The 25,185-nt window shown below is 38.1% G+C and overlaps 1 protein-coding gene across 1 annotated transcript in view; it reads left to right on the top strand.

The window, feature by feature from the left end:
- The window catches only part of JARID2 (jumonji and AT-rich interaction domain containing 2), a 176,664-nt gene extending 152,131 nt beyond the window's left edge, over positions 1 to 24,533 (top strand). Inside the window, exons 10-18 of the mRNA XM_063451703.1 lie at positions 1,894 to 2,012; positions 2,738 to 2,808; positions 5,073 to 5,187; positions 10,731 to 10,836; positions 12,155 to 12,337; positions 15,228 to 15,358; positions 17,050 to 17,233; positions 19,348 to 19,455; positions 22,268 to 24,533. Of these exons, the coding sequence (XP_063307773.1) occupies positions 1,894 to 2,012; positions 2,738 to 2,808; positions 5,073 to 5,187; positions 10,731 to 10,836; positions 12,155 to 12,337; positions 15,228 to 15,358; positions 17,050 to 17,233; positions 19,348 to 19,455; positions 22,268 to 22,450 (1,200 nt within the window). The 3' untranslated portion in view covers positions 22,451 to 24,533. The remainder of the gene's footprint in view (positions 1 to 1,893; positions 2,013 to 2,737; positions 2,809 to 5,072; positions 5,188 to 10,730; positions 10,837 to 12,154; positions 12,338 to 15,227; positions 15,359 to 17,049; positions 17,234 to 19,347; positions 19,456 to 22,267) is intronic.
- The last annotated feature ends 652 nt before the right edge of the window (positions 24,534 to 25,185 follow it).

Here is a 25,185-nt window from a genome sequence, read left to right as displayed (position 1 = left end):
GCTTGTCTCCACACTCCATGTATTGTGGAATATCACTGCTTCCTTGGGGACAGCGTGCTTGGACCTATCCTCTTGTGGATGTATAAATGGCATGATATTGCTTGTAAAGTGACAACATGACATTTTCACATGACATTGCATGTAAAATTAGAAGTTAGTAAAAACTTTTAACAATAGAGACATGAGATCTTCTACATGAAATAATGTTTTTTAGACCTTATTATACCTGTATGTGGCATCATTTAGGTTAAAGGGACACTATAGTCACCAGAACAAGTACAACTTATTTTATTTGTTCTGGTGAGTATAATCATTCCCTTCAGGCATTTACAGTAAACACAGTCTTTTCAGAGAAAAGGCAGTGTTTACATTACAGCCTATGGATACATCCAGTGACCACTCCTCAGTTACTAGAGGTGCTTCCTGGGGCAGTGCACTGACATTCAGTGTCTTCACACTCTGCGTGGAGGAGACACGGAAGTTGCCTCATATAGATGCATTGATTAAATGCATCTATATGAAGAGATGCTAATTGGCCACGGCTGTGCTGGCTCTCTGCCTGATCTGCCTCCTTGACAATCTGAGCCAATGCAATGCTTTTCTATGGGAAAGCATTGTGATTGGCTGAGAACTCTACTCCTGATGATGTCAGCCAAGGATGCAGATAAGAAGCAGAGCCAGCACAAGCAAAATAAAATAAAAGTAAGATTTTGCTATATTTAGGGTGGGCTTGGTGGTGTGTTTTTAACACTATAGGGTCAGGAATATTTTAGTGTTCCTGACCCTGTAGTGTTCCTTTAACCCCTTAAGAAACAAACTTCTGGAATAAAAGGGAATCATGACATGTCACACATGTCATGTGTCCTTAAGGGGTTAAGGAGCATTTCTCAGCATTCTCATGGTAGTCAGGATAGTCCTGGTTTAAAGCTCCTGTCTCATTGTCCCAGGTTTGCCTTCAAGACATATACCCCACCAGCAGAGCGCTTGTAAATAGTTATAGACATAGACTGGCCTAAATGAGCATCACCAGAATGGCTATTAGCTAGTAGGCCCGCTTTTATGCTTCAATCTACCACCTTCACGACCCACACCCTTTTATGCCATGAACCATTAACTTTATACATCAAGGCCTGTCCACCCACTTGGACTTACTTTCCAGTCCTAAGTTCATCACCCTTGGTGTTGGGAGTTATGCATTTCATTTACACTCTGGCAGTTGGACATGACTGTAAACACAATCTGCACAGTCATAAAGCAACACTGTCACCTGCCTAAGCAGGTTTATCATGCATCTTAGCAAGTTGTTTTAGCATGTCACTTAGTTCTGTATAGAAATGGAATCTAGGTCACTGAAGGGTTGTTAAATAAGCTGTCTACACAGAGGAGAAATAAGAGGTTGGATTGCTGATTAGCGTATTTATGTAAGCAAAATACGGTAAAAATAATAAGAGGTCTCAAGATAGTTTCAGTGACTTGTCACACTATTTACAGAAAGGCAAAACAGCTACTAGAGAAACCAATTCCCATTATTGTCAAAGTATAAAATGGAATTTTCTCAGTGACCTTATTTTACCTTCTGCCGCTCTCTTCATTACATCACCGTCTTCACAACGCTCTTAGAAATTTGTTCCAGCTATCACGATTATAAATAGAACAGAAAAATAGGTTACAAAGATAAATGTGTCTGTGTGAAGGTATTACTTTTTTAGAAGTCCGAGAGTGCAGGTACTTTGATATTGTGGGAGAGAGGAAGGTGACACTTGTGTGTATATAATATATATATATATATATATATATAATATAAGTGGGAAAACATGCATTCAGTGTATTGAGAAATACTGTACTTAATATATTTCAAAGTAAACAGTTAGTGCTTTGTCTCTTCCTTTGCAGCAAGAGTACTGGCGTGTTGTTGAGCAGAGGTTTTGCCACGTTGCTGTGCATTGTGGAAAAGTTGACACAAATACTCATGGAAGTGGGTTTCCTGTGGGTAAAGCAGAACCCTTTTCAAGGTATGTATGATGTGACGTGATTTGCTTCCCATTGTTTTATTTTTCACATTGTATGATCATAGGCGTACGCATGAGGTGTTCCAGGTGTACCCAGGCACAGCCTAATGCAGGGCCAAACTGCCCTTCATATTCCCTGTTGAATATGGGGTGAATTTCGGTTATTTAGTTATGGTTGTAAAAATCATGAATCTTGATGCATACACCTAGCTAAATTCCAGCATCTCCTGGCCAGTCTTAAATTTAGATACAGGAAGCATGGTCAGCTTGACCTCTAAGCCAATCAGTAGCTCAACCATTCACAAAAACAAAGGTACATACCATTGTTATGATTGGGGAGCTACTAATTGGCTTAGAGCAGGAGTGCCCAAAAAGTAGGTCTCGAGATGCTGTACCTCTACAACAAATGTCAAAGTATCAGGGAAGCTGTATTTTTAAAACCTGTGGATCTATTCTTTGGCTCTAAGCCACTCAGCGGCACCCCTGCCTGGTGGCAGTCTCTGCATCCTCTGTCCAAATTAAAGACACATTTGTCATTTGGAAATGCCAGGAATTTCACTGGAGTAAACTCTTTGGGGTTAAACCGTTTGCAAGGTAAGGAAGCACCAGGGACCTCCTGGCATCATAGTAATTTAATTTGAAGTACATTTTTTTTTTTGTTATGTTTAGTTTGTTTTTATCTGGGTACACACTCTGTGTCTGATTCCTTCTCTCTTGTGTATCACTAGACATGGATGGAATCTCACTGTCCTTCCTAATAATTCAGGATCCATCCTGCGACACCTTGGTGCTGTGCCTGGTAAGTAGAATCTTATCAATTTGATGTGTCTGTGTTACGTAATGTATGTCTCTCCAAAGTAGGCAACTTTCTCAAACCATGCTAAGCTTTGACACACCTTATTGTCAAGCAGAGGAACCTCTTTTTACTGGGTTGGGATTTCAAACACAGTCAGTGTGTGTATTTCATAAAGATTTTAGCTTTATGAATTAAATGCTCATTTCGGAGGGGGCATAGTGACAGCCTTACCAACCCTACCCCTAACACTATGCTCACCCTAACAATAGCCATATACTTACCTTAGTCTCACCTCTAACCTTACCTTAATCCTTGAGCACCTGCCAGTTGCCAATCGTCGTGACCTAGCTAGATTGCTTGGCTGCATTGTTCACTATTGATTTAAAGGGCTGAATTCTGCGTCCACTTTGAGCGTTGCATACAGCTCGTCTATCCGTCTGGGCCTCTGCATGTGGCCATAGCTTGCAGAGTGGAGCCCCAGGTATCAATCAATGCCTGGTGTGGACATGGATTTAACCACGGTCATACCAAAATGTTAGACCTTTCCATGCTGTCCTAATGGCGTTAAAGCCCAGTCTGTGGACAACCGCATGGACATCCTGACATTTGGAAGAGGTTTAATACCATAGATTGATTTGTTGCTTAGACACTACATGTTGTTTGTTTTTGGAGGGGGGTTTACTTGTTTGTTTGTTTTTCACGTTCGATGTTTGATTGCTACTATATATTCAGCTTTAGGTCTATTCTGAGTCACCGTTGTTTCCTGTCTTTTTTTTTTCCTTTATTTTGGCCTTGAAAATACAGTTTGTCTGCTACAGTGGACCTTTCTTCAAAAAATAAATATATCATTTGTGATTCACAAGAACCAAAAGGGCTTTTCTGGGCTTTAGAAAACCTATTTTAGGATCCTTTTTTTTTTTTTTCTTTGCACAACCCTTGGGTCGTTCCAGTTAGTGTATTGAGTATACTGACCACCATATGTGCTCCGTAGACACCTGCTTTGTTGCTGAGGCCTATTTTATTGCTTGGTGATTCTCATTTCTAGGCCTACCAGATCCTTGAAAAAATTATAGATATTTAGGTACAGCATTCGACCTACCGGATGGGCAGCAATGACTGTGAAACTGTTGCTGGACTCAGTGATATAATTACGGGGAGGCTGGGGTAGGGACCTTCCACAGATGATATGTGATAGGATGGCACACAGAGCATTCCCCTCCCACCATTAAGAACACCTGCTTACAAATGCTGTTGGGGGCTGCAGAGCAGGTGGCAAAAGACCATGGATCATTCTGTGCACTAGTTGCTTGGCTCAATCGCATTTGCTGTTCTGATGCTGGGAGCCAATATGTGACCTTGCTTTAAAGGACCACTCTAGTGCCAGGAAAGCATACTCGTTTTCCTGGCACTAGAGTGCCCTGAGCGTGCCCCCACCCTCAGGGACCCCCTCCCGCCCGGATCTGGAAAGGGGTTAAATCTTACCTTTTTCCAGCGCTGGGCGGAGAGCTCTCCTCCTGCTCTCCGATCCGCCTCTTCTCCTCCCCGTCGGCTGAATGCGCACGCGCGGCAAGAGCTGCGCGCGCATTCAGCCGGTCACATAGGAAAGCATTCATAATGCTTTCCTATGGACGCTTGCGTGCTCTCACTGTGATTTTCACAGTGAGAATCACGCAAGCGCCTCTAGTGGCTGTCAGTGAGACAGCCACTAGAGGAAAAAGGGGAAGGCTTAACTAATTGATAAACATAGCAGTTTCTCTGAAACTGCTATGTTTATAAAACAATTAGTTAACCCTAGCTGGACCTGGCACCCATACCACTTCATTAAGCTGAAGTGGTCTGGGTGCCTAGAGTGGTTCTTTAACACAGCCATCAGTACAACTGCAGTGTACAGCATGCAGTCCAGCAGTAATAGCTGCTCAGTTGGCCAAAAGGTTTGTAGTTTATACTCTGAAAGCATTGGAATTTAATTCAACAATATGCATACATTACAAAGTACAATTTTTACTGAAGCTGTGTGTGTCAAAACCATGACATTTTCACTTTCTGGCTGAACTTTGGAACTGTCTTGTTTGTTCATTGCAGTGTTAGGGCATGTCCCTATTTTACATACTAATCTGTGTGCCAGAAAGTTAGCAATTGTGCATTCTACTGATTTATAACTGTATTCTCTGGTAACCTTTTTTTGTAGATTTGTTTGTAGATTGACCTTTGCATTCATGACCATGCACTTTGGTTTGCCACATTCTAATGCTAAATCTGTTTTCTAGGAGTAACTATTCCTTGGCTAAATATTGGCATGGTTTTTTCTACCTCATGCTGGTCTCGAGACCAAAATCACCTTCCATATATTGACTACTTACACACTGGTGCTGATTGCATTTGGTAAGTATTTCCTGCCTTAACCTATTTGCTATTGGGTAGCATTAAATTGTCATGTCATTCATGTAATGCACGTTTGGGCAGATGGCACCCATGTTGCTTTTCATGGGGCCACAACAACCATCATCTTCATCCGACTAGAGTTGCAACTGATCAGCAATGTTTTTTGTTGTTGTTGTTTTTTTTTTTTTATTCTTTATTTTTATTGGGCAAGTTTAAACAATGAAGCTTCATATGCCAAAACAGCTCTATCAAGCATATTAAGACAGGTATCGGATATCATTAGTATGTCATTAATAGAAATTGCACAGTTTTATATTAAAATGGAAGGCGAGGAACAATTACATAGTAATAAATGTCAGTAGGTAGGTAAAACTCTATGGCGTGGTATTCAAGCTATATTGACCGACATGGGTACCATAAGTACTGAGTATGTAAACAAGCATAAGTGTATGTGTCTTCAGATTCATAAGCTGTGTCTGCACAGTTTTAAGTTACATTATGAGAGAGCTATGGCGTAGACAGGTGGGGTCAGTAACGGGTAAATCAGTGCATGCAAGCTAACGTGTCTGCGGCTGAGGATAGATCTGTACAGGAGTATTATATGAGAGTCTGCGTGTATCAGTCGCTTGGTGTTTGTGTTGCACATGTTTCCCTTGGTAATCAAGCAGGTTTAACCTAGTCTACTGTTGTAAGATTTAAAAAAAAAAAAACATAACAGAACTTTGCATGAAAAACAATAAATGCACATAGAAGCATAATTCTTCAGAAAGGGATCTTGTCTGTAGATAAGGTCTTCCCCAGAAGGCTCCTTATGATAGGCGTGGGAGTCCAGTTAGGTTTTGCTTGAGAGTATGGAGAGGCAGAGTATTATGGCCTGCTGCCTCACTCTTGGACAGTCCCGGTGTCCTTCAGCCAATGCCTCGTAAGGGCAAGTCAAAGTCCTGTCCAGTGGGGTTAATGAGCCAACCCGGTGAGGTGAGTCCCATTAAAAGAGTACCTTGATGGCATGTCAGATGGTGGGTGGTATTCAGACCAATTTGTTCTACGACTGGGTGAGCAGTGTCTGTACTAGTGTCTGAAATCCCAATGGATGAAGATTGAGATACTCCCTTGTGTTAAAAACGGCCTAGGAATAAATGAATCCAAAGGCTATAGTAAAAGACTCAACAGAGGCCTAGGAAAAAGTTAATCCAGCTGCTATATTAAAATGCCTAACAGAGATAAGTGACTCCAGTGGATATATTAAGACACAGAGGCCTAGGAATAAGAGACACAGAAGCCTAGGAAAAAGTTTGGTTGAATTCAAACTAGCAGGAAACTCTTACCGTTTAGATGAAACCGATGAAGGGTAGAAGGGGTTATATCAATATACATGCAATGCATGTGCCTGCCCAGCCTGCAACCCCTTTGGGCACAGCAGGAAATTGGATGATGGTATAATCTTGCTACCCTTAGGTTCACAGCAAGTAACTCCATGGGAAAGTAAAAGATAGAGTTGAACGTTAACCCTTTCAGCGATGGAATGCTAGCCAGTCTCACATAACTCTTTCAGCGATGGAATGTTAGTTAATGTCATATTAATCCTTACAATCCATGTGCTCTGTATGTGCATGTCCAATCTGCTACCCCTTGGTCACTGCAGGAAATAGGGTAATGGCAGAATCTTGCTACTCCTCGAGTCACAGCAAGTAAATCATATGCTCTGTATGTGCATGCCCAGCCTGCTACCCCTTAGGTTACTGCAGGAATTATGGCGATGGCATGATCTTGCTACCCCATCGGGTCACAGCAAGTAAAATCCCCTGTCACTAAAGGGGTGTCTTCAGGGGGTTACCTTTGCACAGGGCCGTTTACTGAAGACTTCCCAAGGGAGAGAGGCTGAACTCCCTTGAGGCAGAAGGTAACCCTCAGGTAAGCCAAAAAGAAAAACTCTCTAGTCTAAGAATGACTAAGTCTGTCCTAGGGATAGGACAGGAACAAAAAGACTGAGGGTGGGATGAGTAGGAGGGGTTACTTATACCTTCTGTTTAATTAGGTTCCTGTCTGGTTAGGGATAGGGAGGACCTACCCATTGTTGTGCTGCCATGGATATGGCCAGGAAATATAAAATATATATATTGATATACATATATCTATATATAAATATATAGATATAGATATAGATAGATTTTTCATAAGCTATTATACATCGACAAAAACACACACTTACATGCACACATATACACAGTATGATACATGCACGTTCATACACACACACTCACACAAACACACAGATGCACCGGGCCACACACATTGACAAATACAGACATACAGTCACAATGTGTATTTTTGAGTGTGTCAGGCATTGTCTACCTGTGTATGTGCCTGAGATTGTGTGTCTGACAGAGTATCCTTGTGTATGAATGTATGTCTCTGAGAGTATGTGTATGTTTGTTTGTGTCTTGGACCATTTGTGTGTGGGATAGCTGCTTGCAGTGTGTTGTATGTAAGAGGGGCTGCCTTAGGCCTTTGTGCGTTGTGTTTATGGCAAAGCTATGTTTCATGACTGTGTATGATGTATGTCTTTAGCTGGTGGCTGTGACAGGGATGTGGTGGGTGAGTATGACATGGTTGGAGGATACCGTGTGACAGGGTGAGTGGAGGAAAGTGGGATAGGATTGAAGGGGTTAATATGACAGTGAGTGTGGCGTGGTTAGGGAGACTGTGACATGGCTGAAGGAGGGAGTGTGACGGACGGGGTTATTGTGACAGGGTGAGTGTTGCATGGTTGGTGGGTAATTCACAGGTTTAGGGTGAATGTGTCATGGTTGGAGGATAGAGTGTGACAGAACAAGGGGAGGCGAGTATGATAGGATTAAGGATGGTTATTGTGACAGGACAAGTGTGACAGGTTTTGGGGGGGAAGAATGTAAAAGGGTTAGGGGTAAGTGTGGCATGGTTGAAGAGTTTAATTTGATATGGTGAGTGGCAGAATGATAGAGGATGAGTGTGACAGGATTTGATGTGAGTGTGACAGGATTTGATGTGAGTGTGACAGGATTTGATGTGAGTGTGACAGCGTTGGGGGTGAGTGTGACAGTGCGAGAGAAGGTGAGGTAACAGGTTTTAGGGGATTAAATGTGATAGGGTGAGTGTAGCAGTGCGAGGACAGGTGAGCTTGACATGGTTGGAGGGGTGAAGAGTGAGTGTCAGGGGAGATGACAGTGGGTCAGAGGGGGTGACCGTATGCGTGGGGGGAGAGTGGGTGGAGAAGTGACAGTGTGTATCAGGAGGCTGTGTTTCAGTGACCAGCCTCCCCACACTGAAAAACTTTAAATACCTTAGTGATGAATTCCTTGGTGGTCGGTGGTTTGTCTTCCTGGTGCTTCGGTGGGGTAACCATTAATCTCTCTTTCTCTCTGCTCTAACATCCTTGCTTAAGCACAGACCACCACCACAATCGTATTCATTGTTGCACCCCGAGCACCAGTAAGGACATCCTCTAATATTGACCTGTTGGTGGATCATTAAGACACGGAAGTAAAACTCCGCTCTAGATGACCACGAACTGTATGCCATCTCTAGTTTGAACTTTGAAGGGGCTAAGCCAAATGTTATTATGGTTATCCTTAAAAAATGCTTTAATGTTACAGCATCATTTTTTTTACTTTATAATTATTATTTTTTATGTACAATGTCACCTTTTTACATAAAATCCTATCCCTCATGTTTGCTCTGTTTTTGGAAGCACAGTATGGGTGCTGAGTGCTGTAACTTGTAATATGGGAAGCACAAACCAGAATGTATAATAATGGTTCTGCTTGGATGAATTAATTTATACAAAACACACAAGAAGGGTGTAGCTAGCTCTCAAAGTAAACAGTGTTAACTTTTAATAGCTATTATATTAAGCAAATATTATAGTAAAACTAAACACAATATCTTAACATGTAAGAAGAATTATATACAGTGAGTTGTGTATTTCAATATATGTAATGCAATATAAATAATGTTTTTTTAGCCTTATATTTATACAATAACAATGTCTTGTGCTTTATGATTGTGAACAAAACAGATCTTAAGGGTTTTATTTTCCTGGAATTTTACATTTTAACCAAGATGCAGAGACAAATAATGTTCACCTCTGCAGCACAGAGCTAAAATGTGAAATTCTGCAGTCCGTTCCTGATCATTTCCGGTTTATTAAATGCAGTTTAAATTTTTTAGTTTTACTTTTACTTTATTTGACATTGCATTTTGCATCAGACCGATACACCAAGACTGTTTTTACTCTGAGTAATTGCAAAGTAAAAACAAAATTTTAAATTTCAATTAGATATTTCAATGCATATTTTTAAAGCTATAGGCACCCAGGCCACTTCATCTCTGTGTCCCTGTCCCTGTTCCCGTTGCCCTGCAATGCAAAACATTGAAGTTTTGCAATGTTTGTATTACAGGTTTAAGACTGCCTCTAGTGGAGACAAATATAGCGCAGGGGGGCCTCAGTGCTGAATAGAGATGTGTAAAAGGGGCTGGAGGAGGCAGGCAATAAGAGCTTTAGGATAACACTTTTGTATTCCTAATGCTATAGTGTTCATTTAAGTAATAATTGGATCACATTTCCTTTCTGGCGTAGCTATCGCACAAATGCATTTTTGATATAGTGAAGATACAATTTTTTTTCACAACCTTACTATTTTTCTCACTACAATGTATGTTAGTGAAAAAAGAATTTGTAAGTTATATTCCCTGCAGTATAACTGTGTTGATGTTTTTAATGGTGATTCGTAACAGATTTTATAGAATGCTAATCCCATGTTTAACATTAGCATGTGCAATGTAGAATGAAGAACCACAAATTAGCCCTAAAGCAGGGCTTTCTAAATATGGTTTTAACATCTAGAAAATATTGTCTTTGGTATGAGTAGATAGGACATTTTCCTCAAGGGATTTTCCAGTGCCAGGAAAACAAACCTGTTTTCCTGGCACTAGAGAATCCTGGAGTTCCCCCCATCCCATGTTGCTGAAGGGGTTAAAACTCCTTCAGACACTTACCTGAATCCAGCGTCGATGTCCCTCGGCGCTTGGTCAGGCTCTGCCAATGCTCCTAGGACATCGGCGGGGAGACCTAATGCGCATGATCGTTAATGGCCGCGCGCATTTGACCTCCCCATGCGAAAACATTTTTCAATGCTTTCCTATAGGGATTCCAGCAACGCTGGAGGTCCTCCTGCATAGGGTGAGGACTTCTAACATCGTTTTGGTGACCAAAAGTCAACCAAGAAGCTGGGAGTCCCTCTAGTTGCTGTCTGATAGACAGCCACTAGAGGAGGACGTAACCCTGCAAGGTAATTATTACAGTTTAGAAAATCTGCAGTAATTACACTTGCAGGGCTAAGGGTGATGGGAGTTGGCACCCAGACCACTTCAATGGGCTAAAGTGGTCTGGATGCCTACAGTGTCTCTTTAATATATTCTTTCCTTGGAGATCTTTCTCTGCATGTTTATTTTCAATGTTTTGTTAGGTGCATTACATGTATTTTTTTAATTTGTCTTTTTTATAGGTATTGCATTCCTGCTGAGGAAGAGAGCAAACTTGACAAAGTGGTACATACCCTACTACAAGCCAATGGTACTCCTGGTCTGCAAATGCTTGAAAGTAACGTCATGGTTAGTGGTTTTACAACTGTACCTGTCTCTTTAGCACTTCCCTATAAGCAATGGTTCAACAAAATGTAGACTTTAGACATCAACTTGCTTGCAAGGTTCAGAACTTTAGCAAATTGTATCTGTGTATAAAAAATAGATATAAAATGTTGTTGTTTTTCCACTTATGTTTTTGTTGTTTTGTTTAATACTGATGTATTCCCTAATCCACTTTGATTATGGCATCACCTATACATGTCTCATCGTTTTATGATTGTCTATGGATATATTTGCGGCCCATCTGCCCTGGGGCCACTTTGTGTTGTGGCTGCAACCAGCCGCAAGACAGGAAAGATATTTCCTGTCTGATTCTGCTCTTCCCTCCCACGGCCGATTGCGTGCTCCCGCAGGCCAGCCACTCCTCCTTTCCTCCTGCTCGCAGTGTCAGAGGAGTGTCTGGCCTGCTTGAGCAAAGTAGAGCAGGGCTGGAACTGGAGGACGGGCGGCTCATCTTAAGGTAGGGGAATAGGGGCTTGGGGCACCTTCCTGTGTAGTGTGCTCAATTGTTGGGGGGGAGGTAGTGTATTAATTTGAGCAGGGGAGGGGGGCAGTGTATTAAATTGGGGGAAGGAGTGGGTAGTGTATTAATTTTTCGGGAGGGGGCACTGTATTAATTTGGGAGAGGGGCCAATGTATTAATTTGGGGGATAACGTAATTCGTTTTTTACAGTTGTGCGACAGCATACATTCACCATTTCAGTCCCATTACCAAACTTTTCTTAATATGACTGAAACGTTGGTTATATGCAAATGCACGTCTCCTTAATTTGTTCTTTTGTTTACTTTGATGAAGCCCTACGAGCTTGAGGATGTCCAGTGTCTGGCAACTTTTTTATACTGTAGAATTCTAAATAAATCTATGTTTCTATGAAAATGGAAGTTTTTGTTTTTTTGCGGCCCACATAAACGTAGACCTTGTTTATTTGGCCTGTGTTAGCCCTTGAGTTTGACATGCTTGGTCTAATGTATTACTTTGTGAAACATTAATAAGTTAAAACATAAAAAATTGTGCAAAATAAATTAAAACTGATCAAATCTGTGTATTGAAATATTTTTGTACTCTTCTCATATTTGTGTGATAAGATCTGCATTCATAATGGGATAAATGGGTGAACCTCTATGGTAGTTTGTGTTTCTTAAGTGTGTGTTTTGAGTTGTATTTTGCAACAGGGTGTCTAAACATTATTTGTCATGTTTTTATTGTCACATTGAATGGAAAATTTTGAATGTAATCCATCTGTAATGAATGGTGATATTCTGTTATGTCTGTGTCATTTTTCAGATCTCCCCTGAGGTGCTTTGTAAAGAGGGGATTAAGGTGCACCGTACTGTACAGCAGAGTGGACAATTCGTTGTCTGCTTCCCAGGATCCTTTGTGTCAAAAGTATGCTGTGGCTACAGTGTTTCTGAAACTGTGCATTTTGCTACCACCCAGTGGACAAGTATGGGCTTCAAAACTGCCAAGGTATACACAAACAAACAAACCTATGTTCGGAATGAGAGGTTGTGTACTATGCACCAATAGTGTATTAAGAAAGTATTTGAACCCCTTGCAGCCTTAGGCTACAATTGTTAAAAAAAAAAAAAAAAAAAAAATTCACACACAAATCTACATTCAATACCCCATAATTACAAAGCAAAAAAACATTGCAAATATACTAAAAATTAAAAATTGAAAGTTTACTTTGACGTAAGTATATTCAGTCCACTAACTCCGTATTTAGTTGAAGTACCCCTTTGGCAGCGAGTACAGCATCATCTCTTTTTGGGTGTGATGCAACAAGCTTTGCAACACTCGATTCAAGTCGTTTCTGCCATTCGTGGCTGCAGATTCTCTCAATCACTGTCAGGTTGGATGGGCACTCTGGGTGGACAGCCATTTTCAGTTCTCTCCAGAGATGTTCGATTCGGTTCAAGTCCAGACTCTGACTGGGCCACTCAAGGACAGAATTGTCCCTGATCCACTGTTATGTTGTATTGGCAGTGTGCTTAGGATCATTGTCCTATTGGAAGGTGACGTCTGAGGTCCTGAGTGCTCTGGACCAGGTTTTAATTAAAAACTTCTCTGTATTTTGCTGCATTCAGCTTCTCCTCAACCCCAGTCTCCCAGTCTCCCAGTCCCTGCAGTTGAAAAGCAATCAAAGCATAATGCTACCACCACCATGCTTAACCATTGGAACCTTCAATGTAGCCAATTGTTTTGTAGCTTTCCGCAGATCTGTGCCTCAACACAATCCTGTCTGAGCTCTTCAGGCAATTTGACCTTATAGCTTGTTTTTTTCTCTGATATGCTTTTATAGCTGTAAGACTATTAAGGTGTAGAAACATCTCAAAGTTTAGACCCTGGTGTGCCTTTTTAAATCCTATTCAATTAAGGTGTAGAAACATCTCAAAGTTGATCAAGAGAAATGGGATGCATCTAAACTAAATTACAAGGGTGATAGCAAAAGGTCTGATTACTTATGTCAATGTGATATTTCTTTTTAATACATTTGCAAAGTTTTCAATAATCAATTGTTGGCTTCCACCAGAAACATTTTACCACTGCTTGTTCTTTAATATATATTGTTATATTTTTGTTCAGAAAATTAAAATCTTATACGAACTGCAGTAGAAAAATGCTGCATTTATCGTGCCATGAACACATAGTGCGCGTATTTTGCACTATTTGTGCACTTTTTCAAGAACACATATATATCCTAGTAATGTACTCCCAGCTGATATATAATTAATTAAACAGAGAGAAAATACAGAAAATCTGGCTATATAATATTCAACACTTGGAAACGGTTAAAGGGCTAATACCATATAAATCATCTTAAACAAAAACAACCCCTCCCTTCCATGTAATGATAAATAAATAGTAACTAAAATATACAATAATATCACCCTATACCAAAATATCAAAAAGGAACGTTGTATAGCTTTTGTTTTAGGAAATAACCTGAACCTCTGGACTGCACTGAGTAACAAATAGTACAATTCAAAACTGCACTGCAACACTAGACACACTATCATTCTATCTCATAGTTACATAGTATATTCAGTTCTCTGAAACAGAATAACTGTAAATCATGACTAGTACATCTTCAGATTTTGGGAAAGAAAGAAACATGCACCATGTATCTAGTGCATGCAGTCCTGTGTTTTCTACCAAGTTATGGTGCAAAACTTTAGAATTGGAATTTTGCCACTGATCCCTAATGTGAAAATCACACATCCTGGCATGTTTTACACTACTGTATGTGAAAGACACAGCCTTGCAGTTGGGCTAAATGTAATTTAAAGGAACACTGTCATCAACCTTTTAAATATTGTGATATAATGCTGATATATTATCCATCTAATTAATGTTATGTTGTTGATGCTTTAATGGTTTAATGCTTTAAACTTTTTGAAGATATCCCTTGCTTACCTTTTCCAGTCACCCTTCTTTTATCTTATGCACCTTTGGTCGGATTATCAGTTATCTGACCCAATGTTTTCTTCTATTGCTTTTTAACCCCTTAAGGACAGATGACGGATATATTCTGTCATGATTCCCTTTTATTCCAGAAGTTGTGTCCTTAAGGGGTTAAAATCATGTGCTCTTTCTGCTGTAGCAGTGTTTAATATCACACATTTTCAGTCGTTTTACACTGCATGTGATTTTATTATATAATTATACATTAACTATTTTTAGGTCTGTAAATTTATGGATGGATCATCCCTAGGACACCCTATCATAAATATTATATAGGATATTTTTAAAAATCTTACATGAAAATAGTGATGCCTGCTAAAACCCTACAGAAGGAATTCAATTAATGTTTTTCATGCCTCCATGTAAACCGCACAGCTGAGTTACATGCCAGAAACCGACAAGGTTTCCATTCAAAATAATGGGAAGAACAGCATTGGCTGGCAGTCTTTGCAGGAGCAGTGCGTAGGCTGCAGTATCATGGGGATTTGCTGCAAACTAGGGGCATTCATAGGTTACTTGTTTCATTTTCTTTTGTATTGCAAATTAATGGTGCATTTTTTCAATAATCCCTTATCGTGGCTGTACACTTGAGCTTGACATGTCTGTTTGAAGGGACATTCTGTTAGAAATAAAAATCTTTATTTCTCGAGTAGCTCAATAATTGAGAGCCTGCAGGGACGTTTTTTTGCAATAGAACCACTACATTAAGCTGTAGTGGTTGTGGTGCTTAGAGTATCCATATAATTGATATTTCCTCTGCAGAACATATATTATTTAACTTTTCCCTTTGTATACCGTAAACAGTTTTTGCATGTTTGTATGTTCCTGAGGAATTTGCCATGTGTTTCCATAATATTCTTTAGGAAAAATAAAATCGCTGTTTTGTTTGCAGGAAATGAAACGTCGACACATAGCAAAGCCCTTTTCCATGGAAAAACTATTGTATCAGATTGCAACTGCAGAAGCAAAGAAAGAGAACAGTCCTTCGCTGAGTGTCATTTCGAGTCTCCTCGGAGAGCTCAGGTAATATTAGCAAGATATCGGATTTGTTCAATTTTAAATATATTTATGTATACATAATTATATACGTACACTATTTAGTGTCTCATTACACTGCAATATCGTAAATATATATGTACAACGTTATAAATAAATATATATATTTATTTGAAACATTGTGTGTGTGTATATATATACACACACACACACACACACAATGTTACAAAAATATATATATATATTTAAAACATATTTGTTATTTTTTTTTATATATATATATATATATATATATTTATAACGTTGTACAACAACTATTATTGTGTCTGTAAATTTATAGTGGAGACAAATGGATCCCGAGGACATACAGTGAAAACAATTTAAATCGTGTCCTCAGCAGAGGCCTAGCTATCTGCTTCAATTGTTTCAAAGTTTGTGCAGTACCTTTGGGAGCCAACATGGAGTGTTTTCCCTGCGTACTGCAGAAAGAACCAAAAATCTACTGCTGGAGGCTCAATTCAGAACATTGACTTTGAAAGTGATGGCTGTCTTTTAAGCATACCCAATCGTAATAGCTGGTGTTTGGACAACTGCTGATAATAGGTCATCCTTTTCTTTGGGGCAGGAGGAGCAAATATTTTTAAACAAAATGCCATTTGTTAGCAAATGGAAGTACCGATTGTGTCTGGTGTCTGATCTCTGGAAGACTTTCTTGGATATGTTTCTTCTCGTTTGTGGTACCGTTCCTACCACAGTTATTTTTACTATTGGAAGTATACAATTCAGCTTGATGAACCAATTAATTTTGTCATGTTGTTTAGTGTGGCAAACTGATGCCCCGGCCAAATCTATCTGACAGACATGAGAAGAATCATCCATGGCAGACACATCGATCACATTATAAAGAACTTTATTTTAACTTTTCTTTGAGCTCAGATTGCACCCAAATTATGTAGCAGTTTCCAAAGCTAGCTAGCACAAGCATTTTGAAGTCAAAAAATCTATATGTAACCTGGACATTTTCATATTTTTTACCAGGAGAATTTGACACTTTCTACAATGTTCTATATTTTTTAAGTTCCCAAGAAATTTTAAAATTGCCTCTTTACTGCCTTCATAGAAAGAGCAGATTAATTTTTTATTGATTTAAGAAACCATTTAGTCATACTGAAATGGCTAATATCGTTTCATGAAAATACTAAAAGCTTTTTTTTTTTTTTTTTTTTTCTTCCCCTGAAACTGTGTGTTTTTTGATTCCTGTGTAATACTGTTTCTTTTATCCACTATGTAGTGACTCTCTATCCAAGGGGTAGCAGTTGATGAACAGTGACCGTAACTATATATGTGAAATATTATCAATCTGTTAAAAAGAAAAAAATACCCATAATACTGTTTTCCATTTTCTAATTGCATATACGTTAATTGCATAAGTCAAAAGGAAATGTGTTTTGGGTTTTTTTTTTTTTTTTTTAGGTGTAGTATTTTTTTTTTTTCTAATCAGACTGTTATAATGGAGTATCATACGGTTTAAATGTATTGCCGTTCTAAATCACTGCACAAATGCTTGTTTTCCAATTAGGTACCTGTGACTCACAGGTGTGAAGCAGCAATATTTTTTATTGTCACTTCATCCTCATTACAAAGCTGCACAGGGGCACTTGGTAATCAGGGTGCAGTGATGTCCTCTGTGGGTTCTGACTCTTTTGTTTGTTGGATAGGGATACAGAGCTGAGGCAGCGCCAGGAACTCTTTGAGGCCGGTCTCCTCTCTTCAGCACGCTACGGGAGTCACGATACCAGCATCTCAACGTTGGATGGAAAGAAAAAGCCACGAAAATGGTTGCAGTTTGAGACGTCAGAGAGAAGATGTCAGATTTGCCAGCACTTGTGCTACCTTTCCATGGTGAGTAATTGTTTCAGACTGTCCACCAGCTGTAGATTCCTAGATTGTAAAGGGAAGGCTGGTGAAATTCATTTGTCCATTGTTTACATTTTTTTCTTTACAGATCTTTAGATCTGTTTCACCTTGCTAAGAAATACTAAACACATCTTACACTATATTTCTGTAAATAATACAAACATGGTTATAAACAGCTTCCTAAATATATAGTCAGTATATATACTTTCTTTTTACACACCATTCAGTTACATGTCTAAATGAAATAAAATTCTGAGATGCCCTCTCCTTTCCAAACATGGCTTCTATTTAAAATGAGATAAAATGAAGTCTCTGTAAATCAGTGATACAATACGTTATTCTTAGTTCATACATTCGTTCAGCAGAAGGACAAAAAACCTCCTAGCCAACCTAGGCAAAGAATTTCACACTTGAATGTTCACTCTTTATATTCAGCGACAGAACAACCAACCTCCTTCTAACCATTCATAAATAAATATATATATATATATATATTTAAATTCTTGGTGGAACTTTCTAAATATACATTTTGTGTTAATTTCCTCAGGAGGTGACCAGTACTTTTCCTTTCGCACTTATATTATATTGAAATTTTCTACTCCATAAGCTTTTGTGATGCACAACAGAATGAGACCAGATTAAAAGGGGATTTTTTTTTTAGTTTAGTTAAAACTGTATTCTCGGTTAAAAAAAAAAAAATCATGCTTCATTGAAATAAGTTAAAAGTACAGATCAACGTTTCAGTCCCCATCCGGAACTTTCATCAGAATCAAGGAAACGCTGTTCTGTACTTTTAACGTATTTCAATAAAGCATGATTTTTTTTTAACTGAGTAGACTGTGAGTGCAAGCCTATCTACGGATATATCTACATTTGGTTACCCCTGCTGAATGCACACGGGACATTTTTTTTTTACAGTCTGAGTGCAAGGAATATCCAGAACGTGTGTGTGTGTGTATATACACACACATGCTCTTCGTGTAAGTGAAGATAATATATCATTAAATAGCTTTAACCCCTTAAGGACACATGACGTCATGATTCCCTTTTATTCCAGAAGTTTGGTCCTTAAGAGGTTAAAGAAACATTCCTATCTCATAACAGCTTAATCTATGGTGGCAGGAGTGCCTGGGCACCATCTTACCTTGAGTATGTTAAAACATTTTCAAATGGGCGTTAACCTTTCACTGATGGCTTATTGCAAATCATAGTATGTACTCTTATTCACAATCAGTAGCCAGTATTAGGCAAAGAACCAAGGCAAACCTTCCTGGATTGTACAGCAGCTGGAGAAAGGAAGGGGAGGCAGACATGATGGACACTAAGGGGGCCAACTTCATGGCTATCCCTTTAAAAAAAAGAAATGTTTCAGCCATGAAGGTAAGTTGACGCCCAGTGACTCCTGTCCCTATAACAATTTTATTGAGATAAAGTTGTTATGGGGGCTGGTGTAAAACTGGAGTGTTTCACAAAAAAATACTTGGTTCCTCCAAATGGTTCCAGTGGTGACATTCCAACGTCACTTCCTCTGCTGCACCTGCCTATTTCATACAACACAAACAGATATACTTACATGTGGATTGCAACCTGACGCTCTATATACCAAGCTGAATAGAGAGCCCTTTGTTAGTTTTATGGATCTATACCCCACTTCCCCTAGACTGTTGCTTGTTGTTCACATCTAACTACATTTATCATTATTTATGTGTTTTGTCCACTTGTTGTACAATGCTCCAGAATATGTTGTTAAACTAGGCTTTATTTACAATGGTTCCCTTAGTACATTCTAAGGCAGGTAACAATATGCAGTGTTTAAGTTGAAGAATGACATTTTTTAGCACAGCTAAGCAATGAAGTCAGCATTCTGATAAAATCACAGTAGAAATGTCTTTATTTATGAGAATGTGTCCTTTGAAATCTGCCACAGCTAAACGTAGTTGAAAGTTAAAGAAAACACAGAAATTGAGCATAGAAAATGCATTGTGCTACAGGAAAGATATACAAGCGGGATGAATTCAGAAAGTGCCATACATACCACAGGGAGAGAATCAGGCATACATAGAAATGTGTTTATTACAATTTGCGACTTTTGTCTACAGGTTGTACAGGAAAACGAGAATGTAGTGTTTTGCCTGGAGTGTGCACTGCGTCAAGTTGAGAAACAGAAATCCTGTCGTGGATTGAAATTGATGTATCGCTATGATGAGGTGAGACATTATAACTGCATGTGAATGAGAACATTTTACAGTAGTTATTTAAGAAAAATAGTCAAAAAAAGTTCACACAAATAACTAGATCAAAATGCTAAAAACTCTTAAATAGAATTCTGAAAACTCTTAAATATAACAAATATCGCCAATAATAATATGTCTTAAAGCTGCTTTGTGTTGTCGTCGCGTTCCCCCCCAAAAAATGACATTTATGAAGATAAAATCTTTATGAAATGCTCAAAAACACTGTTGGAATTTCACTGATATTCCAACCAGGCAAAAAATATCATAAGACAAAGTAGGGACTATTATTATTCCCAAGTTTTACAAAAAGGAGGTGCAAGAATAGAGCACTCCTGGCAGATGTACCTCCAGGAGCTGAAGAGACCGCACTGGATCAAGAAGGCAGTGTCACAAAAGAAAGGTTCAGGTAAGTAAAGCCTACTTTTCACTGCGACCATTGGCCACTGCAAACCAAACTGTGATGTCACCAATATACAAAGACATCCACTTTAAGGGAAACTCTGAACTAGTCTGTTATTTCAGGATATCTGCATAAGGTTAATGAAATAATAATGGCTATATCAAACTTTTCAAACGTCTGAGACTCAACTGTTTTTTTAATAATGGGAAGCCTCACGAGAGGCTGAAACAGCTCTACTTCTTACATCTACAAAATAAATCAGGTTTTTGTTTTCTCTTACAGGGTTATTTACTAAAGTGGGAATTGTAAGGAATTCAAAGTGAATTTCAAATGTAAGGTCAAAGTAGCTGAACTGGAAGTAGAGCTGACTTTTCCAGTTTGGTCTTAAATTCACTTTGCTTCGCCGACAATTCTCCCTTTATTAGGGAATAATCCTGTTGGTGTTTTCTAGTTTGTTGTAGTAAACCTTAGTAGCTCAGAAAGGTAATGTAGTAGAATTTGCGATTAATTACAAATTGGTCTGGTGGAAATGACCTCAAATATAAAAGCAACACTACCTAATGATTTTAATAGAAGTAGTCATCTGTTAGCACAAAGTGAACTTTGTAAGAATATAAAATACATGTATACACAGTTCTAATAATCCATTTCTATAAAAAGACTGCAAACAGATTAATGTCATTATTATTTTAATCTAAAGTTTATAGATGTCGCCATCTTAAAACAGAGAGCAGTAACTCATTTAATAACTGTGAATATGCCATGTAACCAGGCAGTTAGGGGAAAACTGGTTTACAGAGATATGCTTCCATCTATTATCTATTCTCTTGAACCGGCCTTGCTCTGTTTGTGCTCTATCCATAGTTAGATCCATAGATGAATGGATGGATATTTCTTGATGAAAGCACTGACAGGCAGCAATAGAACAGTATATTTTATTATTTTTAATGAGTCTAGCAATCTTCCTTACCAGGACGTGCTTGAAAACCAGAGTAATCTGAATGTACCTTTCCTGGTTAATTACTTTGATATTATTATTATTATTGTACAAAATAAATATATAGAGGAACTAATCCTCAGGGAAGCCATTAAAGAAAAAGTTTACATAGTCTTAAGACTAACGTCCTATAGGGATAGGACAGGGAAAAAAAGACTGAGGAAGGAGGGGGGATAGGAGGTGGTACTTATACCTTTTCATTTAATTATTTCCTGTCTAATTAGGGATAGGGAGGAGCTACCCAATGTTGTGCTGCCATGGATATGGCCAGGAAATAAATAAATAAATATATATATATATACCGTATTTATTGGCGTATAACACGCACTTTTTCTCCCTGAAAATAGGGGGCAAATGATGTGTGCGTGTTATACGCCGCTATACATATTTTTCGCTCCATTAGACGCACTTTTTTCCCCCTCAAAAGTGAGGGGAAATGTCTGTGCGTCTTATGGAGCGAATGTGAAGTGTGCACACTTCCTTTCAGTCCCGCCGGAAACCGGAACCGGAAATTTAATTTCCTGTTCCGCGGTGCGCGCTGTGAAGCTGGCCCACGCTTCAAGACAGGTAAGTAATTATGGGACAAGGGGAGGGAAAGTGCACTATGGGACAAGGGGAGGGGGGACACTATGGGAGGGGGGGAGAACACTATTGGATGAGGGGGGAACACTATGGGAGGGGGTGGAAAATACTATGGGGGGGTGGAAAATACTATGGGGGGGGGAGAATACAATGGAAAGGGGGGGAACACTATGGGATAAGGGTGGGGGAACACTATGGGAGGGGGGGGGGGAATTTCCTTCTTAAAATGAGGTGCGTGTTATACGCCGATAAATACGGTATATATACCCCTGATATAGATCTATATGGCAAACTGGTAATTGTGACTATGCAAAGTTAGTTTTTTTTTTGTTTTGTTTTAAAGTGAGATACCAAAAGAGTGGACACTAATAATAAAGTATACTTTTATTTTGTATATCTAAATAGATTAGATGTTATAGTATCACAATAGAAAATTGCAATTAATTGTTTTAATATATATTAAATCTATAGTTTATATATTAATATATATATGTAATATATCTTAAAACAATTAATTGCAATTTTCTATTGTGATACTATAACATCTAATCCATTTAGATATACAAAATAAAAGTATACTTTATTATTAGTGTCCACTCTTTTGGTATCTCCCTTTAAAAAAACCGACAAAAAAAAAACTGACTTTGCATAGTCACAATTATCAGTTCGCCATATATATCTAACTGCATAGTCACAATTACCAGTTCGCCTTCCTATGATAAATGGACCTGTAGATTTATTTGTAAATTATATGATTACATTTATGTTAACATGTTATTTTATACTTCTCTTATTTTTTTTTTCAGGAGCAAATAATTAGTCTAGTCAATCAGATATGTGGGAAGGTGTCTGGTAAAAACAACAGCAATGAGAACTGTCTCATCAAGAATACACCAAAAAGGGGACCAAGAAAGAGAGCCACTCTTGATATGCCACCATCCAGACTTTCAACATCCAATATGTCCAAAAGTGCTTCAGTCTCATCATGATGATGCCAACTCTCTAATTTCTTCGATCATATAAATATACAGTATATATTTTTTTTGTAATTATACCCTAGTTTGGAGTACTTGCTGTAGAATACAGGCTGTCTTTGCACTAGCTCTAAGAAGAAATTTTTGTTTTTGACATTTTTTTTTCCATCTGGTTTTTAGAGAAGTAAATTTGTTTTTAGCATTAAACTTTTCTTCTTTTAATTTTTTTAGGGTTTTGTACTTAGAAACTGCAGTTGTAATTTTGAAGCTGCAGTATTAGTCACTGTTTTATGACGGTCCAAGGGTGCTATTATAATATCCTGTCATTTTCCCCCAAGGCCCCAGAGACTGAGGTAATAAAACTAAGCCTTCCTTTACAACAAATCATGTGAAAGAGGCTTCTACAGCATTTTTGATAAGTTGAAGTTTGAAGTGGATTTTTAGTATTGTTTTATTTTTCATTTTTTTTTCTTTTCTTGTTCACCTATGTATTCCTTTATCCAGTCAAGGGAGCAGTTTTTGTTGTTGTTTTTTTGTTTGTTTTTTTAGAAAGAAAATAGTCAAAACTTGAATGAACCTACTATTTGTTTTCTTGGCTGTGTTTTATTTTATCATGTGGAAGATGAATTTGTATTATTTTTATCTTATTTTTTCTTTTAAAGTGGGAATTACAAATTATATGTAAAAGAAAACTGCAGATGGTTTGGCAGCTGAAGATGGACTTTTTTCTTTGTCTTCTTTTTTTTTTTTTATATTTTTTAACCAGAGGCAAAATGCTGAGCTTTAGAAAAAAAATGGTTCTCTCTTACCAGCACATTTCTATGCATCTGTTAAAGGAGAAATATAAAAACTATCAATGAACTCAAGCAATGCCTGTCTGACAAAAGTCACGTGGAGGGGGAGGGATTATAAACTGTGCCTGATTTCATATGGAATCCATTCTGTTATTTTTGGTGCTGTTGGCTACTTTATCAAAAAAGAAAAAAACTTAAATAGCATCCTTTTGAAAAGGAATTTAAAGTATATATATAAAGTGGTTGAAGCCAGAAGTGCTTCTCTGTCATAGATGTGCAATCTTTCTAACATTCCATTTTCATTCCACTGCTGTCTCAACACATCACACAATCAGCATTAATATAAATATATATATATATATATTTTTATTTTTTTTTATATATATTTTTTTTTTTCATCCTCTCTGTTGGAGATACTTGTAATACATTTAGGTTTTCAGATCTCTGCAGCTAGGATGGAATTGCTTCAACGATCACCTTTTAAAAGCCACTAGATCTGAATTTTGTTTCTCTTTTTGTTGTGAATGTGAAAATGAATCTCCTCACTTTTTTTTCCCTTTGTTACTCTTAAGAGACAAACCACAACTTTTTTTTTTTGTACATATGCTTGTAAATTGTTTTAAATACTTGAGCCTTCTTTTGGGGAAAGGGGTGGTCAGGGGTCGGTGAGAAGAAAAATGATGAAGAAAAAGCCTTACATTTCAGTTTCTTCATCAAATGGTTTGGATGCTTACAGGGTTCTTCTTGTAACATATATATAAGTGCTGCTTACATCACTGAACAACTAAAAAAAGGAAAGGAGAAAAAAAAAATAGAGTGGTAATTTTTTGCCCCAATTTTTTCTGGTTGTTTGTATGTGTGGGACTAAAGAAAAAAAAAAGGGAAAATGTTTTCACAAATGTGTTCTTTTGTTCATGATTGAAAGAAATAAGAATAAACTGTAGCTAGCCATATTGCACTGAACTCGCCAGTGGTAACTATTGGGAGAGTTTCCTTTAATACAATTTGTTGGTTGTTGTTGCAGAAGACTGAACTGTTTTTTGAATATTTAACAATAACATAAACAGAGTCAAGTGTTTTTCAAATGTGGTTGTCCAGTTTTATGGCCTTGCTGTGTACTTTTTCCCTCTTGACAGTAAACTTCTATGACTACGGCTTACAGGTTGACATTTAATTTATTAGCACTGTTCTGCTCTCTTTCCCTGTTGCAGAAAGACTCCATGTTGTTTATTGCCAGTTTTGTTTACTTTTCAGGTTTGTACAACAAGGTTTAATAATAAATAAAATAAACTTTTTTGAATATGTATGATAGTAAGAATTTTCTGACTTTTTTTCCTGACACCTTGACTTGTTTTGTGTGTGTAGGTTATTTTTTTTTATTTTTTATTGGACAAGGGCAAATGTGAAATAAAACATTTTTAAAATAAAATTTTGTTTGACTGAAATAATAAAATGTCATTGGGTAAAATATTATGGCCTATAAAATCCTTTTTTCCAGGTTATTCAGTGGTGGGAGCACAGTTAAATAATTTCATATCAAGTTGAAACCGAAATATCAGTGAAGATGATTGCTTCTACAAAAGGCACATTCTGAGCATCATCACAACTTAAACTTAATAAAGGAGGCTACATGTCCTGCAGTCTCAGTGCTCAGTTACACACTGTAGCTTTGGGTAATGATTTCAATGAGGCTGTATTCAGAACCAAACCCAGACATAGGGAACTTTGTAGGTCTGTATGAAAGACTGCTTGCTTGTAAGAATCCACTTTGAGAAGGGCGTGATCTATAAAGGAGTAAACGAAGATGCTGAGGGCATAGGCCTGAGCCACCAGGGGACAAAAATCAAAATAATTTAATAAAGACTCGTATAGCTGTCGATTCATTAAATGGCAGTGTGAAACTTTGAATGATCATCAAATAACAGAGGTAGGAACTCGTAGAAGCAGTTCATGGTC

Source organism: Pelobates fuscus, chromosome 4 (assembly GCF_036172605.1).
Source record: "Pelobates fuscus isolate aPelFus1 chromosome 4, aPelFus1.pri, whole genome shotgun sequence".
NCBI classification, from domain to species: domain Eukaryota; kingdom Metazoa; phylum Chordata; class Amphibia; order Anura; family Pelobatidae; genus Pelobates; species Pelobates fuscus.
This window is presented reverse-complemented; position numbering and strand designations above follow the sequence as displayed.